Source organism: Cercospora kikuchii (genome assembly GCF_019650295.1).
Source record: "Cercospora kikuchii DNA, contig_00004, whole genome shotgun sequence".
NCBI lineage: Eukaryota > Fungi > Ascomycota > Dothideomycetes > Mycosphaerellales > Mycosphaerellaceae > Cercospora > Cercospora kikuchii.
In genome coordinates this window covers 2191039-2208538 of record NW_025408585.1, presented here as the reverse complement: position 1 = coordinate 2208538, position 17500 = coordinate 2191039, and the positions used below count along the sequence as shown (strand labels likewise).

General features: G+C 53.0%; 8 protein-coding genes across 8 annotated transcripts; 3 read left to right on the top strand and 5 right to left on the bottom strand.

The window, feature by feature from the left end:
* Nucleotides 1-526: 526 nt before the first annotated feature.
* Nucleotides 527-1423, top strand: CKM354_000710700 (uncharacterized protein; the record flags this gene model as incomplete). Its single annotated transcript, XM_044802447.1, has 1 exon — nucleotides 527-1423. The coding sequence occupies one exon, from the start codon at nucleotides 527-529 to the stop codon at nucleotides 1421-1423; it is 897 nt and encodes a 298-aa protein (XP_044658382.1).
* Nucleotides 1424-1427: 4 nt separating this feature from the next.
* CKM354_000710600 (uncharacterized protein) lies at nucleotides 1428-2228 on the bottom strand (the record flags this gene model as incomplete). Its single annotated transcript, XM_044802446.1, has 1 exon — nucleotides 1428-2228. The coding sequence occupies one exon, from the start codon at nucleotides 2226-2228 to the stop codon at nucleotides 1428-1430; it is 801 nt and encodes a 266-aa protein (XP_044658381.1).
* A 438-nt stretch (nucleotides 2229-2666) lies between these two features.
* Nucleotides 2667-3382, bottom strand: CKM354_000710500 (uncharacterized protein; the record flags this gene model as incomplete). Its single annotated transcript, XM_044802445.1, has 2 exons — nucleotides 2667-3041; nucleotides 3152-3382. 2 exons carry the CDS (start codon nucleotides 3380-3382, stop codon nucleotides 2667-2669), a joined length of 606 nt encoding a protein of 201 aa, XP_044658380.1.
* Nucleotides 3383-3905: 523 nt separating this feature from the next.
* On the top strand, nucleotides 3906-7427 carry CKM354_000710400 (ATP-dependent 3'-5' DNA helicase; the record flags this gene model as incomplete). Its single annotated transcript, XM_044802444.1, has 1 exon — nucleotides 3906-7427. One exon carries the CDS (start codon nucleotides 3906-3908, stop codon nucleotides 7425-7427), a length of 3522 nt encoding a protein of 1173 aa, XP_044658379.1.
* An 860-nt stretch (nucleotides 7428-8287) lies between these two features.
* CKM354_000710300 (uncharacterized protein) lies at nucleotides 8288-9229 on the bottom strand (the record flags this gene model as incomplete). Its single annotated transcript, XM_044802443.1, has 2 exons — nucleotides 8288-9167; nucleotides 9216-9229. The coding sequence occupies 2 exons, from the start codon at nucleotides 9227-9229 to the stop codon at nucleotides 8288-8290; spliced, it is 894 nt and encodes a 297-aa protein (XP_044658378.1).
* A 2055-nt stretch (nucleotides 9230-11284) lies between these two features.
* Nucleotides 11285-12736, bottom strand: CKM354_000710200 (uncharacterized protein; the record flags this gene model as incomplete). The annotated part of the gene is made up of 1 exon (XM_044802442.1): nucleotides 11285-12736. The coding sequence occupies one exon, from the start codon at nucleotides 12734-12736 to the stop codon at nucleotides 11285-11287; it is 1452 nt and encodes a 483-aa protein (XP_044658377.1).
* A 2377-nt stretch (nucleotides 12737-15113) lies between these two features.
* Nucleotides 15114-15314, top strand: CKM354_000710100 (uncharacterized protein; the record flags this gene model as incomplete). Its single annotated transcript, XM_044802441.1, has 1 exon — nucleotides 15114-15314. One exon carries the CDS (start codon nucleotides 15114-15116, stop codon nucleotides 15312-15314), a length of 201 nt encoding a protein of 66 aa, XP_044658376.1.
* An 813-nt stretch (nucleotides 15315-16127) lies between these two features.
* On the bottom strand, nucleotides 16128-17393 carry CKM354_000710000 (uncharacterized protein; the record flags this gene model as incomplete). Its single annotated transcript, XM_044802440.1, has 4 exons — nucleotides 16128-16508; nucleotides 16578-16998; nucleotides 17057-17318; nucleotides 17381-17393. 4 exons carry the CDS (start codon nucleotides 17391-17393, stop codon nucleotides 16128-16130), a joined length of 1077 nt encoding a protein of 358 aa, XP_044658375.1.
* Between the last annotated feature and the right edge of the window lie 107 nt (nucleotides 17394-17500).

Below are 17500 nucleotides of genomic sequence, written 5' to 3'. Positions count from 1 at the left end.
CAACGCCACTGGAACTAGGCTTTGGCCGAACACCGGATGAATCTCAGAAGCAGTCTACCGCTCGCACAGTAGAGCTCACCCACGAATAATGTATGCTGGCTGGCTGAGACTGTGGGTGATTCTGCGAAAGACATGGCGTGACCGAATATCACAGGCTCTGACCAAGTGCGTCTTTGACACAGTATTCATGACTTACCGAAGCAGTGATTGAGCAAGAATAAGACATACATGAGACTGTATCAGCCACATCGACTGACCATGTGTCAATCAGGTGTACAAACTTGCTTTGACATAAATGCTATGCTCTCCATATGCAGGATGAAATCTTTCCACCAAGTTCATTGTCCTTCTTGTCGTCCGGATCCAGCCTGCATCCATCGCTACCAGAGACAAAGAAATCGTAACTAACGCCCAGATGGCCGCGTGGTCTTTGTGTAGCATATTGCTCACCCCAAGACTTTTCCATATGGCCACCCAAGCGGCGGCTCTTGTAGGACAACCTGCTGGACAGAATCAGAGTTCCAGAATGCATTCAACGATACCGAATCATCGTACTCGACGAGTGGAAGCGATCAGGCAAAATGTCAGGAGGCATCAACAGGCGGCGGAAAGGCAAAGACTTGCGGAGAAAGCTGCACCGGCTTATTTGCAGCACCACGGCAGGATCTCAACATGCACTCCTGAGACATTCCTTCGCAAGCGCAAGCCTGTAGCTGCAACAGCATCAGTCCTGAGCGGAGATCTGGGCTATGCCTTTCACAACCCATCAAATCATACTGAGTCAAACACCCAATCCGTTCCGACTGAGACCTGTGTTCCAACGCAAGAGCGCATTGTGACAGAACCGCGCACACCAATTGAAGTGCCAGAACGTTCCGACTCATTCGACGAAAACTACGACTTGACTCCTCGATACATGCGAAGGTACCTCACACCTGAAGCTCGAGCTAGACCGGAACCGGATCCTCGTCCTATAGGCTCTATCGAAAAGAAGACCACACTCGACCAAGGCAGCTCGACGAGCATGTTCAATGTTGCCAACCCATACTCTGCTTTTTCGGCACCGATCGAGCCTCCGGCATACGCTGCCGGCGCTTTGAGTCCGTCAGAGGAAAGAAGACGAGGCCGGTTTGGACAAGACAAAGCCGCACCTCAGCTTCCTCGCCAGCCGATGGTTTCCACAGCTGTAGCATCGTCTCCAGCGAATATGCAATCTTCAAGCATGGCCGAATGGAATCGAGCAGAGAACGGACGCGACGGAGCCTTGACTACGAGTTCCAAAGTTCTGGAACAGGGTGCGATGAACATGAGCGCCTTCCTCGATACAATGCTTTGCATTTTCGCACTCGGCCTCGTGGTTGTCGCAGGCGCTGGCACTATGTCGACAATTATAGCGTTGATGACCGCGCCAGCTAGCTGGTAGCCAATTACAGCCAGGTCCAGTAGTGATCTAGCAAGGCCATTGCGGCAGATCGTGTGACCTTCTGATCTGTCCATTTCTCCCCCTTTTGATAAAGCGAGCTAGTCTCCCATGCTGCTTTGCGTTCCAACACTGCCGTGTCCCACTCCTCGGGATTCCGAGGACAGTTTCCTTTTCCACACGGCGGCGGCCTCGGCCTTGGTACTGCTTTGACCTCTGCAGAATGGAATTTGATTTGCGTGAATGCCACGCATCGAAGGTGGATAGCCTCTCGCCCCACAGCAGCTTCACGCATGAGCTCGCCATCAAGGTTTACGACCAGCGTATCCAAGACTTCTTCCGGCAGACCTTCAAACCACCGCGTCGTCATCTTTCGTGTCCATGAATCTGATGTGCCACTACCTGGAAGAACAAATATATTCGAGCCGTACCCGATTTCCAAAGATTCAGCACGCAGAGCTCTGCAGACTTGAGTCAGGCTGAATGTACGCTCTGGAATGAGGTGCAGTGTTTCGACTTCTGACCATGCGTCAATTCTAAGGTCTGCTGCTGCTGAATCTTCGTCCACGTGGAATAAGGCGTCAAGATCGGTTTTGTGTGCATTTTTGATGCTGCCGAAGGACCCGAAACGGTTTGTAATTGGGTCGATGAGCTGGGAAGAGGGCATAGTGAAGCTGTAGATATAATCTCGAATCTCTCGGGGGAGCTTGAAGATCCATTTGGACAAGACTTTTTGATTGTGATTCTCCCGGCTCGTTCGCTCTCGGTCCACCGTGCTTGAGATGATCATCGGTGCGGATGTAGCCATCTGAAAAGGCGCTACCCAGTTGCAATTCTTGCTCAACAATTATTCTTTTGACGCTCGGCGGAGTGATGACCTAGGGAGTGGCCTTGAATAACATTACGGCTGTGGTTGCAAAGAAGCATGGCAAGGAACTGCACTAGGCTATTTCCGGTTAGTGATTCAGCTCCCTTTCGGCCGACCAGGTCTACAGTATGGATATGCAATGGCTCTCTGACTTGATAATACCTTAATCAGAAGCAACGATCTGCTTATGAGGTGCACGGCATTGGGTGTCAACTAGCTCCTGAAAACGGAGTAGGCGAGCGTCTGCCAATGGCCAGCTCAAACGACTTGTCTAGAATGATACATCACCACTTGATACCCGTTGCTACGAGGACCGCAGATTCCAGTTGACGCCGCCTATGGATTCCATGCTGTGCCCGCTGACAATAACAAAATATCTTACACCAGTTTTTCCTGCTCTCCATAACCACCCTTCTTCTCATCAGTCCACTCTCGAATCTGAATCTCCCTCAGTTTCGCCTCCTTCTCCTCATCGTCTTTGATGATCGCCATGACCCGATCGTGCGGCGTTTCGCCCTGGGCCTTACTATGACCAGCTGCAAAGTTCGACCACGTCTTGGCGACCTTCGGTGCTTTGGCTGGCTTTTGCTTCGGTTGTTCAGGCTCCACGCCACCGAGCATGGGAAATGGATTTTCATTTGAGTAGCCGATAACGTAGGGTCTGAAGCCTTCTTCTGAGAGGGAGTCGAACATTTCTTTGACGGCTTCCCATTTGTGGAGAGGGAAGTCTTTTTGGCCTTGTGTGCCGGTATGCTGCGAGGAATTAGCTATGTTCGCTGATCGTGCCTAATGGCCAAGTCTTCGCGGTTGGACTGGGGCCTGAGGCGGCATCTTGGCACTGCGGATCGAGTGGTTGTACGTACTGTGAAGAAGACAATTCTGAGGTAACCGCCGGGCAGATCTGTGACACTCCAGACATCTGCTCTCCCTAATCGCGAAAGGGCTTGTAACTTGTATTTCTGCCATGTTGGCATCTTGTCTTCAAAGCCGCCGAAAGTCCTGTTGTCGAAGAAGACCTGGATCTCGCCAGGGTCATAGCGACCGGCATGTTGAGGATCAAACTTGTCGAGTTCTTCGCGTGTTGTGTATGCCATGTTGGAAATGGATATGCCTTCCGTTACTGGAAGCTATTCGTCGCGAGGATCGACAGTGCTTATGTATAAGTTGATCAAGGCGGAAGGTGCTTGGTGAGGCTCTTGAGAATTGCGTGGCAGTGGCGGAAAGTTGGCTGTATCGGTTCTTGGACTACGCCATGACAGTCTTACACTCGGAACCAAGTGGCAGATGGGCAATTCTTCCTGTCTTTCGATACCAGGGGTACTCGCCCTGCTATAACCGGTACCTTTGCGCGATATACGTCCACATCTCTTCTCGCCGCTGGTTTGTCATCGGCGAGAGTCGGTCCGATCGGAAGTCGGCAGGCAGATATCACAGTCACGTGGACCCGAGCCTCAACGCGTTACATTCGTGTTCAAGCCGCGCCACGCCATGTCGTCACGATCTTGTGCTAAGACAATGAATTGTGCAACGGGAGCTGCTGGACAGCGAACGCCCATGGAACCTTGACCGATTGACCACCCAGAAAGAGGACTACAGCACTGCTCGCAAGGAATCGACATGGTCAAGCTGCAGGCAGCGACCGTCGCGCCACGTCTGGCTGGCAACACGAAGAAGAGGAAGCGGAAGACGATCGAAGCAGCGACGGAAGAAGGCGATGGACCCGACACACCTGCGGCCACCGAGGGTACCACCGAAGGCACGACTACAGTCCCCACGAAAGAGCACGATGGAGGCAAGAAGCCGCGTAGAACAACAAAGAAGGGGGACAAGCCATCGTTGCAGCGAAACAGCTCCTCTGCTGTGGTAGAGTCGACAATACCATGGCCTTCCGAGTTCACCGCTCTGCAGCAGGTCTTCCGGGCTCTCAATTTAGTGTACACATTCTGCTGTACGCGCAAACACTTTGCCACTACGATCGAAAACCTGCGAACCACTGTCGAAAAGAACATTGGTCGGGAGCTGCTGGTGACGGATGTGGCGAAAGTGAAATGGCTGTTTCCACAGGCAGTAAACTTCCTGTACGTTGATGAGACATTGCTAGAGGTCGCACTCATGGGCGAAGAGGACTACCGGGGCAAGAAGGCTGCGAATGACTTCTTTCCCTCCAATCCTGCCGAGGAGCGTAACGTGCGCGAGGGCATGGGAAAGGAGGAGCATAAAGAAGTGCTCTACTTTGAGTTCGTGGATGGCGACTTGAAGAGGCATGTGGTCGACCCCGTAACTGGCGAAGCTGTGAAGCCCAAGACCAAGATTCGGAACGAGGACCTTAAGATGCCAGTGTTCAGCCAGAAGCAAATGATGAAGCTCATCGACAAGCGGAACGTAAAGTTTACGTCTGTGGTGAATGCATGGCTAAACAAGTGCGCGGAGCAAGGTGTTGATCCTGTGCAGAAAATGGAAGAGGAGTACAAGCAGTACATTCCGACGCCCAGTTACAGCAGAGCTGCTTCACCTGCACTCGAGGACACGCTGCCCAAGAGCATACCTGAGGAGAGAAAGACGATCTCAGAGATCGTGGAAGAGCTCAAAGGACTGGAATGGTACACAGGCCAGATTGTGCCTGACGGACATCGCGTCTTTGACCCGCAGCAGCCCGTCTATGGCGAGCTGAACTTTGAGTTGAGCCAGGAGCTGGTCAACGCATTGTATAACACTCGCAACATACAGTCATTATACAGTCATCAAGCTGAGGCCATCAATTCTCTCAACGAAGGCCATAACGTGATCGTGGCGACGTCAACCAGTTCCGGCAAGTCTCTTATCTATCAACTTCCAGTTCTGAACGCGCTCGAATCCGATCCAGACACTCGCGCCATGTACATATTTCCCACGAAAGCGCTCGCGCAGGATCAACGTCGGAGCATGAAAGCTATACTGGGCTACCTGTCTGGCCTTGAAGATACCGTAGTCGAGACTTTCGATGGAGACACACCGTTCTCCGATCGTAACTACATTAGAGACGAGGCCCGTATCATTTTCACCAACCCAGACATGTTACACCTCACGATACTGCCGCAAGAAGAAGCCTGGCGGACATTCCTGAAAAACCTGCGCTACGTGGTGATGGACGAGTTGCACGTGTACAACGGACTTTTTGGGGCTCACGTTGCTTTCATAATGCGACGTTTGAGGCGAATATGCGCGGCGGTAGGAAATCGCAAAGTGAAATTCATCTCGTGTTCGGCAACTGTCGCAAACCCAGAGGAGCACATGCGGACGATATTCGGCATCGAAGATATCAAGCTCATCGACTTCGATGGCTCCCCTTGTGGGCGCAAAGAATTTGTCTGCTGGAACACCCCATACAAAGATCCAGGCGACCCCACCAGTGGCCGTGGAGACACGTTCATGGAGACGGCGCGCTTGTTCTGCCAGCTTGTACTACGCGGCGTGAGAGTCATCACCTTCTGTCGGATTCGAAAGCAATGCGAAATTCTGGTTGGTGCCATTAAGAACGAGCTGGAGTCGCTCGGGCGCACGGAAGTCATGAACCGCATCATGGCATATCGAGGGGGCTACACGCCACAAGACCGAAGGCGGATCGAGAAAGAGATGTTCGAGGGCAAGCTAGTCGGCATAATAGGAACCAGTGCTCTGGAACTCGGAGTCGACATTGGCAGTCTGGACGCCGTAATATCGCATGGGTTTCCGTATACGATCGCCAATCTGCGACAGCAGTCCGGGCGAGCTGGTCGACGAAACAAGGACAGCGCTTCATTTCTGGTGGGAGATTGCTTTCCCACAGATCAGTATTTCATGGCAAATCCAGATGAGATCTTCACGCGCCCGAACTGCGAGCTCCAAGTTGATCTGACCAACTTGCTGGTTCTCGAAGGCCATGTGCAATGCGCGGCATTCGAGATGCCTATTTCTGCCGACGAAGATGAGAAATACTTCTCCAAGCAACTGTCTGAGCTGTGCGAAGATCGCCTTCGCAAGGACAATCTAGGCTTCTACCACACAGCTGAGCGATTCTTGCCACATCCATCACGGAGCGTGGCGATCCGCGATACCGAGGATAATCATTTCGCAATCATCGACACTACGCACGGTCGCAACGTGGTGCTTGAAGAGCTAGAAGCCAGCCGAGCTTTCTTCACGATCTACGAAGGTGGTATCTTCTTGCACCAGGGCAAGAAGTACTTAGTCAAGCAGATGTCTACAGAACAAATGATCGCTAAAGTTGAGCTTGTCAAGGTGGACTGGATCACTCAACAACGGGACTTTATAGACATCGATCCCATAGAGACAGAAGCCATTCGGCGAATACCCGGCAGCCTTAGTAGAGCTTTCTTCGGCACTATCAAGATTCTGCAGAATGTTTTCGGCTTCTTCAAGCTTGACAAGAAGAATCGCATACTGGATGCTGTACAAGTGGACAACCCTCCGATTATCATCTTCAGCAAGGGCATGTGGCTGGATGTACCTCGAGGAGCAATCGAAATCTTGAACAGCAGAAGACTTAACTTGGCTGCTGGTATACATGCTGCCGAGCACGCGATCTTGTCGCTGATGCCCAACTTTGTCATCAGCATGCCCGGAGATGTGAAGACAGAATGTAAAGTCGCTATCAAAGAGTTCTCTAAGAAGGAGACGAGTCGCAAGAGACCTGCTCGCTTGACTTTCTATGATGACAAAGGCGGGCAGCATGGATCCGGCATTGCCGCAAAGGCATTCGAATTCATTGATCTGCTCTTAAATCAAGCGTGCGATCGCGTCGAAGCCTGCCATTGCCTAGAGGGCTGTCTCGAATGCTGCTGCAGTGAGCGATGCAAAGAAGCGAATCAGGTCATGTCGAAGGCTGGCGCGGAAGTCATCTTGAAGTCACTGCTGGGAAAGGAAATCGATGTCGACAACCTGCCGTGGGGTCCTGAAGATGAAAGAACTCCTGCGGGTATCGAGACCGTCATCTTTGCGAATGAAGTCAGGCCGAGAGCAGGTGCCAGAGTCGATATCATTGAAGTTCAGAGGGATGAGAACGGGAGAGATACGAGGCGCTATATCGTGGGCGGCATGGGTGGTGACGAGGATGAACCCATCGTCATTAAAGATGAGCCGGTGGAAGATGACGACGACTGAGACGCTCTGTGAAGGTATTGTCTGTGTCAAGTATTGCTGAACTCAGCTGCCAGCGAAGTCTCACGATTTTGAGCGCGAAAGGACCCATCGATCTCTCAGGCTATGCAGACCGAGCTGGAGGCGCTACAAAAACTCTATGCTCTGCGGATCCGCATTGCTAATGACCATGCCACCATGGCGAGGTATCTTTTGCACTACCATGATCACAGCACCCATAGTAGGACTGATCGTGATGGTCTTCGCACTCAAAGCGTAGAGCTCGACCCAGTCCGCCGCCCACATCGCGATGTCACCTTCCAGCATCGATGTAATGCACAGTACCATGGTGCCGCAAGAAGACAGAAAGAACCACGTTCTGCAGCGCCTAGTCGGGTCTTCCGTCCACAGCTCCATCCTACCAAAAATCTGTCATCCGCAAGGCTCCGCTGGGATCTCGATCATTCAATAGTTCCTCATCCGGATCATCCGGCCTGGAAATGCCTTTAGTGATGCCTCATCACTTCTTGAGGCCAGCGCTGGTGCATCTCTGCGAATTTGCTTGTAGTGCTTCCATAGATGTGAGCTCAGCGAGCACAGTACGAAGTCGAAGCGTCTGGACGTCGCACAAAACCGAACGTGTGCATATCAGGGAGCGAAATTACTCGTGTAGCAGTCGCTGTCTCAGCACACCAAACTCTACTTTTCTGCCTTGTCCATGGCTTTGTATTTGTGCGAGGCAGCTGCAGTGAGAGTGGTCGGATGCGTGTGTGCCCTTGGCCCTTCTCTTTCTCTTGGCGCAAAAAGCCTCGTGTCGACCTTGCGATGAGTCTGTTTCGGCGTAGGTGATGCGCTGTCTCTGATCCACAACGCGAGCTGGTAGTTCACTTTCGTCTTGCCATAAGCAACGCGGAACCCCACTCGATGTACACATTGTTCCCCTCGGCCTTGAAGTGCTTATCACTCTGAGCGATTTCATCGAACATCTGATCCACGATATCGCCTTGTCCACCTTTCGATCGAGCCTCTTGCCCAGGATGCTCTTCTTTCCAGCCATGATAAGATGACCACGTCCGGACGTATTCTTTACACTCACCAACAGTCACGGTTCGCTTCATGAAGAGAGTTCCTTCTCCGGATTCCGGCCCGTTGGTACCTGGCTCGTACTCAATACGTTGTACATCTTGCCAATCCGCTTTGGGAGGTCGGATAATGTGCAGCTTTTCTTGCACATACGATCGACCTGGCTGCGGCCAGTATATACCTAATTTATCTGGATGCTCGTTGTATGCATAATGCTGCAAGATCTTGCTCGCTTCGGGAAAGTCCGGAAAGACGTGATCTTTATATCCCCAGAACGCCATCATGCCTCCAGGTCGTACGATCCGCTTCAGTTCGGGCCAGAGTTTGTCGTAGTCAAACCAATGCGATGATTGTGCAGCTGTCACGCAATCGACCTCTCCGTCCTTGATGAGTGGCGAGCTTTCTGCTGAGGCTTGCTGAAAGCTCAAGTTGGGCAATTTGTCCTTGGCGTCTGCGGTGTCGTTTGCTCTCTGGGCCTGCGATATCATGCCCGCTGAAGGGTCGGTTCCAATCACCCTGTCGAAGCGCCTACCTAATGACCGAGTCGCGATGCCGGTACCGCAGCCCAGGTCTAAGCATAACTTCTTGGGGCCTTGATGGTAGTGAAGGACTGCATCGTACAAGGCAGTTGGGTAATTTGGTCTGAAGGCGGCATATGTTGAGTGGCCAAAAGTGGCTTTGCTGATATGGTCTTAGCATCTCCACCGATGAACAGGAATCTGAACTCACGCAAAGGTCGCCATGCTGGACGGCTACTGTGTAGCAGCAATTGATCGACCCTCGAAGCGACTCAATGGTCGATGATCAAGTAGGCCAAGAGTCAAGGTTTTCCTCTCACTGCGACCAATGCGATGCGGAGTGCTTTTGTTATACAACTTCGGAGTAGCAAGACGCGAGATCCAGAACTCACGCGTATCGCCGATGTCGGCTTTCTGCGCTAGCCATATTGAGAAATATATGTCTCTGACTGCTATTTGTGCTCGACTACGCCGAATGAGATGAACGCCGACTAGAGTGCAGAGCTGCCACTTGTTCTGAGTCATATTTGGATCTGTGCTTGCCATACCCAACCCTTGCTGATATGTGCCTGCGGCCGGTGTGACAGCAACCATGACAGATCTGATCGCTGGCAACAAAAGGTCTTCCCATGACGCAAGGGAAGAAGTTCGATGACCAGATGGATAAGGAATTTCGCTCCACAGTGAGGTTTCGAAAAGTTTTGCGTCTCAAATCGACGAAGGTGAGCCAAAGGCGCAAAGGGCCTTTTGGTGATAATCTGGTCGATTTCCTCGAAGCTGTGGACATCCCATGAAGACAGAAGACTTTTTGAGACTCATATGCCGAGCAGGAACGGTCCATGAAATGTGGGAGGTGCTTTTCTGTAATTTCTTCGCTCTTACTTGCCATTCAGAGAGACAAATGCTCAGCGAGGGAAGAGCTGACGTGCCTCGGAGCTGCACTTCTATGTTGTGGCTGCATCGCACGCGTGTGCAACATCAGCAGCGCAATCAATTCCTAGCCCGATTAGAAAGTTACTCAACATGCGTTTCAGCACGAGACTCCAAGGCCTTGGGTTTGTATTGGGTCTCGTGCCCGGAAGTGAAGGGGCTACCACAGGCGACGTCGAAGTTATGAGAGCCTCGAACGACAGGACGAATTCCCAAAATCCCTGGGCCGTTTGGACGTGGGACGAAGCGTAATACTCCAGAAGTCGGTTGGGACTACGTGCATTATCACAATACGCCGCCGAAGAAAAATTCACCGGCTGATCCGACGAGGATGAGGTGCTATACTTGAGAATTGAACATTCTTGTGAAGCTTTCATTTAGGCGGCATGCCGGAGGTTGGCTTTGAGAATTCTTGTAAAGCTTTCGTTCGTAGGAAGAGTCAGGAATCGAAAGTCAGTCAGCTGTTGCATCCAAGGTGATCACGATGGTTCCGTTTGCCGTTTCTCACTCCGTTTGCTCAGCCTTTTGCGCGTCACGAGAGAAGCGAGGACGATGAGGTAAGATGACTTAATGTATCTGCGACAGGCGGTGTTCGTCCACTTCCACTTCCACGTCCGCGATCCAAATGACAAAATGATCATGAGCGATGCAGGGAATGATAGATCAAGACCCTCATCATCATCAATTCATCAGCAATGCCGGAAACATTTTATCCTTGCTGCCGAGAAATGCTGACAAGGCAGTGCCCTCGTCGCCGATCCTCGGCGTTCACGTCACGTCACCACCAGCTCAGCCAGGACCGGGGGCAACTTTCAGCTAACTTCACTTGCTCTCAACAACTTTTGCACGTTGGCAGAGGAGAAACTTTGGTTTATTTGTTCATCGGGTGGCGATTCGCCTTCTTTTGGTTGTTATACAGGATCGTGAAGTGAAACGCTATCGAAGACTTTTTTTGCGCTCCATGCATGAGAGCTGGACCAATATTCCCCACCAACCAACACCAGCGCTCAATGCAGAAAACTTTTTGGTTTGCCGCTGTTGGGCTACTCGTGTCATAATCATCGTCAATGTGCACAGTGGGCACATGCAATCTGTCGATTTCCTTCCCGATTTCCCATTTCCAATAGCGATGCGGGCCGCCCAAACCGTTTGCGCCTTGCGAAAACGATGCAAAAAGCGCTGTGAGAGGGCCAAATCCCAGAGCCCAACTGTGAAAACGTGCGTGCGCTCGTAGATGTTTTTCCGGCCCGGATGTGTATGTTGTTACAGTTGACTCGGTTCATCGGTCGTGGCAATCGTCGCTTTTCGTCCAAAAACTTTGAAGACTTTTGAATAGCGTAGCCTTTGGCTTCAAAGCTGAACCCAGCCTTGCTCGACAGCAAGGAGGTACTCTTCTTCCCAGAGAGCATCCCAGTTCACGCCATCGTCCTCTTTGCCGTAGACGCCGGTAGTACCGTAGGGACCCTTGGTGCTGATCTGCTTGCCACGCGGCCAGGCGCCATTCGAGCGGATCTCGGAGAGGACGAAGTCACCGTGCACGAGATTCTTCTCTGGCTCGAAGATGCAGCCGGCGAAGAAGAGTTCGATGGATAGCTTGTGACCGAGGCGGCGGCGGGATTCGACGAGTTTGCGGGCGGCGTTGAAGATCTTACGGAGCTTGCGAGCGCGCTCTGCGCCTGGGGTGGAGCTGTCACAACCGCAGACGTCGGTAGCGCGCACCTGGCACTCTCCGGTCCACTGAACTTCAAGGTTGCTGAAGAGGTCCTCGCACATGTAAGGGATGCTGATAGACAGATCACGCATGCGTGGCAACGAGGTGAGCAGCTCGCAGATGTGCTCGTTCGATGGGAGGTGGCCAGGGTAAGGGTGGTAAAATCCATCGTCGGAGCGGGGAGAGTGCTCGAGCACTTGCAGGGTGTCGTGAGATGCTTTGACGAGAGCGAGCATACCAGCCACCGAGATGGTCGACAAGTTTGTGATGTCGAGCACTTCCAGGTTGGTCGCGGTTCTTGCCATCAACTCGAGGTCATTGTCGCAGATGGGCTTGTGGAGCGTGTTACCGAAAATCTTGAGGCGCTTGAGTTGACTGAAGTCGACGCGAGGGTCCTCCAGAGCGTTTGGGGAATCATCATTCTCGAGTGCATCGGCCTGGTCCTTGGCGAGGCACACAGCCTGCAGCTCGAGTGACTGCAATGCGCTACCAATGCCGGTGTTGACATTGAGCAGATCGATCCAGTCTTCGGCGGTGCTGCGTCGCAACACAGTCCATGGAACACTGAGGAACTGAAGCTCGTGGCATTCGGACACGATGGAAAGAATGAGCTTGTCGGTCTCGGCAGTGTAAAAGCCATTGAACCACAGTCGACGCACATGGTTTGTCATGTGAGGCAGTTGCTGGAAGATGCGGTCGGTAGCCTTCAATGAGCTATTGGGGTCGCGGAAGACAGCGCAGCCAGATGGGCGATCCATCAACTCGTAGATGCTATACTTGCGTCGGTTGTTGGACAGCTCGGCCCATCTCTCGCTGCCTCGCCACCTACGCTCGAAGACATGCTCGAGGTTGTAGGAAAGAGCCCAGTCGTGCCAGCCGGCACAGACCTGGCGGATCGCTGCAGTGGCGTCCCATCGCAGCGACTCAGCGGTCACCGGGCCTCGAACATATTTGGTGAGTTTGGCCTTTTGCAGAGGGAGTGGTGCTTGAGTGAGTCCGTATGTGAAACTGGCACCTTCGTTTTCGTTGGCTTTGGTGGCAAGCAGGAGGATGTCAGAGAGGATTTCAGCTGGTAGGTGGTTGATGTGCATGCTGGCTGCACCTAGCGGAGCTTGATTAGGATAGCGGCGATGTGAGTGAACAATGGTCAGATAGCGGGTGGTGTGTTATGAAATCGACTCAGGTCAGAAGGGGCGAGCTGAGTGGGCAGAGATAAGAAAGGCCGTCTTTGTCCTACCGGCGCGGGAGTGCATGTGGCGTGCGATTCATATATGAAGGGTGAATGGCCCGCCCTTACCAAGCAACCCGTCAACGGAGGCGCCTCCCCTGGTCACACTGCCAACTGAAGAATTCTCTGCGGCGGCGTCTGGGGAAGCGTTGCGGAGAAGTCTGAGCGGCGCCATCTGCGACAGCGCATGTGTTCGCTTGGCGAGCTCCATCGCCCAACCGCAAGCAGAAAGACATGAGTCAAAGAAAAGAGCGGCGAGGCCAGGAACTGCCAGAGGCGTTCGACCTTGGGACTCCCGTACCACGTGCTGGTATTTCCTGGGGGTAATGATTTCGTAACAGCTGAGGAGCCTGGCAGTCACAAGACCTGCACACATCAGATGACCACAGACAACGGCCACCACGGATGCATTTCGGCCAGCACCGACACCTCGCGCTACCGCTCTGCTCTTCTCATCACGCTCGCAGGAAACGCCTCGATGCCGGCCGCCGCTGTGAATTGTCCTGCGCAGACGGACATTGCGGTGGAGATTTCAGTCTGGTCATGTGACGGAATTCCTTCCGTGAAAAGCTTGATCGGGATTTGCTCTCCTCTGTGAAATGACACGCGGCACACTGGACACGACTTGTACCGCTACAAGCCGGACGTCATGAACCATTCTCGACGGTCGCACAAAGAAAGCCACCGGACATCGCTGGACAACCTTCTCCGCGGATTACACGAGCTCACATGATGGCAAGTCATGCCATACTGGATCGCAATGGCGAATTGCTGTACTGTTGGCGCCGAGCGACGAGCACAACGTCCGTACTGCGATCACGCTGTCAACTGCCAGTCGACAAAGCACCAAAACAAGCGACCTCGCCATCGCAGGCCGCTCCCATCCGCGTATTGGCGTTGCCACCACTGCACGGTCTACGGACGTGATTCCCCATGGGCACGCACCTTGCAGCATCGATCATTCGGGCAACACCTTGTGACTATCATCAACCGTACTACTGCACAACGCCAGAGAACGTTTCATGAAAACACGAGATGCGAGCTTCGGCACTCGAAGATACAGCTTCCGTCCGCCACAGCACTTCTCATGCTCCCGCAGTAGCATCAGCTTGTCTTCACGGTAGACGTCCTTGGCACCACATTCAAGACGCCTTGGATAGCTTCGTTACGTAACATCCTCTGCCATTGGATTGTACCTGATCCTTCCGAGACATCACATGGCCCCGCCACTGTTTCTCGTTGGCCGCGGGCAAGCTCCAGACTGGCGCAATATTTTTTTTTTTGGAGACGTTACAGTTCAAGTACCCCAGATACTGCGACACGTTGCGAGCTTGGAGCATCTCGTTACTTCTCCGCACACCGAACCGACCATGTGATCGACCAGACGACCGAAAAGGCTTTATTATCCCGCCGTGCACATCTAGCAGATTGCACTTCGAGACTGGCCGCTTGGGCATCATCAAATGTTCGACTGAATCGGTGTCAAGAGACGGGGTCACTTCCGATTAGATGTTGATACGCGCATGTGGGCGGTACTCCCATTCAGCAACGTTCGAGACTCTGAGCTACAAAGAGTGCATCTTGCCCGGACTTTGATGGATTCTGTGCGACACAGATGCCTGTCGTTCGCTGGAATACAAGTCGTCTGCTCTGTCGATCCCGCTGCCCTCGCTTCGGCCTCGTTTACGTCAAGGGCGATGAGGGGATGTGCGTTACACACGCATCGTTACTGCCATGCATTCTCGCCTGCCTTGTGAGCCGTCGTCACTGTCGAGATCTATCACTGGATCTGACATTGGATTGAGGTTGTCATTAGGCACCAGTCGCACCACTCCGTGCTTTCAAGGTAACATATCTTCGGCGCTCATCGCCAGATCCAAGGCCACCTTGAGCGGAGAAGTCAACATCGGAAGGCAGAGTATAGAGGCCTCGATTTGCAATGAAGGAATTCGATTCCCCGATCTAGACTCCTCCTTCATCAGTGCCATTGCTTCAGAGCGATGAGCTGGAGAAGGAACTCCGTTTTCATGCTCAATTTCTGTATCGTGCACATCGCGCATACCCATCGCCATTGTTGCCATTGCCATTGCCATTGAGCGCGGGCCCTCAGGACTAGCCTCGGCTTCACCCGTCTCTACCCGCTGCAGTGCACTTGCCCACCTCCGAGCTCACGGCGAAGCTCCAACATCTCGAAACATATGCCCCTCCCATCCACTCACCAAACCACCGCGATCTACACAATGTCTCTCTGGCAATCCTACCGCAATCTCGCACCCAAGACACGTCTAATCCTAGGCGGAGGGATCATGGCCTGGGGAGCTTTCAGCCTATTTGTTTCCGACAAAGCTGAGCAGGCTTTTGGTTTGGTGCCCACGGAGCAGGATAAGGAGAAATTGCAGGATTCTATCCCCAAGATTCATTTTGTGGAGAAGGAGAAGTGAAGTGGGGGGAGCAGGCAAAAAGGCACCAGGGAATGGGAGAGCAGAAGAGACGCGACACTCATGGTAAAAAGTCAAGACCTGGCTGGGTGGGAGTGAAGGGAGGGGAGACGAAGGACATACCTGCAGTGGGATACAGCCGTTGACTGGCGGCGGCTGACCTCTGCCTACGTATTTCTGCTCGGGCGCAACATAACGGGAAAAGCAGGACGCAGTATCAGTGACCTTGCTCCGGCAGTCCGCGAACAGACTGGCTGCCTTCATTCTACGCGGAGGCCATGTGCCGATCAATACCCAGATCCAGAATAGAGATGATCAATAGGAGATATTTAGCAACAGAGAGCCCGGGGGAAAAGGGCCAGATGGGAATGAAGTCGGAGCGACGAGTGGTGAGACACGCCCCAGAGCAGAATCTCGCTGTACCACAACCGCAATGGCCAACACGCGGATTGCGCGGCATGCTCGGCCTCAGAATCCTCGACGACCGGCTCCCAAGTCAGGCCGCGCGGACAGACCGATTATGGAATCAATAGGAACACCACTGTCGTGCTCTTAGGCAGGGATCCAGATGGACGCGCAAAGACGACTGAAGATGGCCGCGAGAAGGTGGGCGACCAACTCTTCCTCTCGACTCATGGCATGCACACGCTGTTTGGCTTCTGAGAACGCGTCATACTCTTGGAAAAAGAATCTGGTTCCACTGAAAAATTGAAAGATGCTGTCGAAGTCGTTAAATTCTAAGAAGCTCTTCATACATCAAATCAAAGAAAAATCTCGCTTCCCGTAATTTTTGCCCCATCACATCTGATGACTGATCTACAACTTGCTCTTGCTGACAATCAGGGAGTTGTGTGCCTGAATAATGCTCACGGCACCTCCAACCATCTCATCAATGATCTCCCTCGCGCTCTTCCTCTCGTTCACAACAGCAGCGGCCTTACCCATAAGGAAAGGTCGTGCGTTATCCATGGTGTCATCATCGACATCATCTCCAAGACGCTCCATGTCCCATTCGACTGGAATTGTTCCCTTGCTTGTGAGCTCCTTGATCTCGTTTTGGCGGTTCTCTTCCCAGTTAGCAATGTATGGGTTGTTGCGAACGCGGAGAGGTCGGCCAGTGAAGATGATGGTGCGGATGTTATCGTCGAAGCCTGCGGTTCGGACGGCTTCTTGGTGGGACTTTGGTGCGCCGGCTTCCTGTACAGTAGAAGAGGATTGATCAGTTTTCGGATCATTTCATAAAGATTAGTGATCGTTATTTCTTACCTCGGAAAGGACGAATCGTGTTCCAACCCAGACTGCGCTGGCGCCGAGTGCGAGAGCTGCTGCGAGGGATTGTCCGTTGAAGATACCACCTGCTGCGATGACTTGCACTGGCTTGCCGGTCATAGGGCTCTTGTGGCCTTCGCAGAGCTTGGCGACTGCTGGGATGAGGACGGTGGTTGGGACATCACCAGTGTGGCCACCTCCTTCACCTCCCTGTGCGCAGATCATGTCGGCGCCGAGTTCGAGGCACTTCTTGACGTGCTTTGGGTGTCCGATCATGTTCATGTAGAGAATGCCGTGCTTGTGGAGTTTCTCGACGACGTGCTTTGGTGGGACACCAACGGCGGAGACGAAAAGGCGGGCACCGGATTCGATGGTGATGTCGATGAGCTCGTCGAGTTTGCCCTTGGTGTAGTCGTAGCTGTGGCAAAGGAGTCAGTGCCTGCCCTGCGTAATTTTGTGCGGTCGGATGTGCCTACTTGGTCTTTCGTGCACTGCCACCAACTTGTGGGAGCAGGAGATCGACACCGAACGGTGCGTTCTTGTCGTTCAAGAAGCTCTTCAGCTCTGCGATCTGCTCGCGGAGCATGTCTGGAGTGTAGCCGACACCGCCGATGACACCGATACCACCAGCGTTGGTCACAGCGGCGGCGAGCTTAGGACCAGCGGCCACGTTCATGCCAGCAAGCATGATTGGGTGCTGGATCTTGAGCAGATCGGTCGTGGTGGTGCGGAGTTGCTCTGTTTCCGGTCAGCATGTCTTGTCGCGGGAGGGCTGTTGCAAGGTGGAGAGGGCGGCATACGAGGAGATGCCATGATTGCGGTTGTGAGTCTGTGGGATGCCGTAAGAGCAGAAATCCAAAACAGAGCAGCAGAAGTGTGGAGAGATGGAGTGGATGGAGCGCGAGAGTGTGGACGTCTTT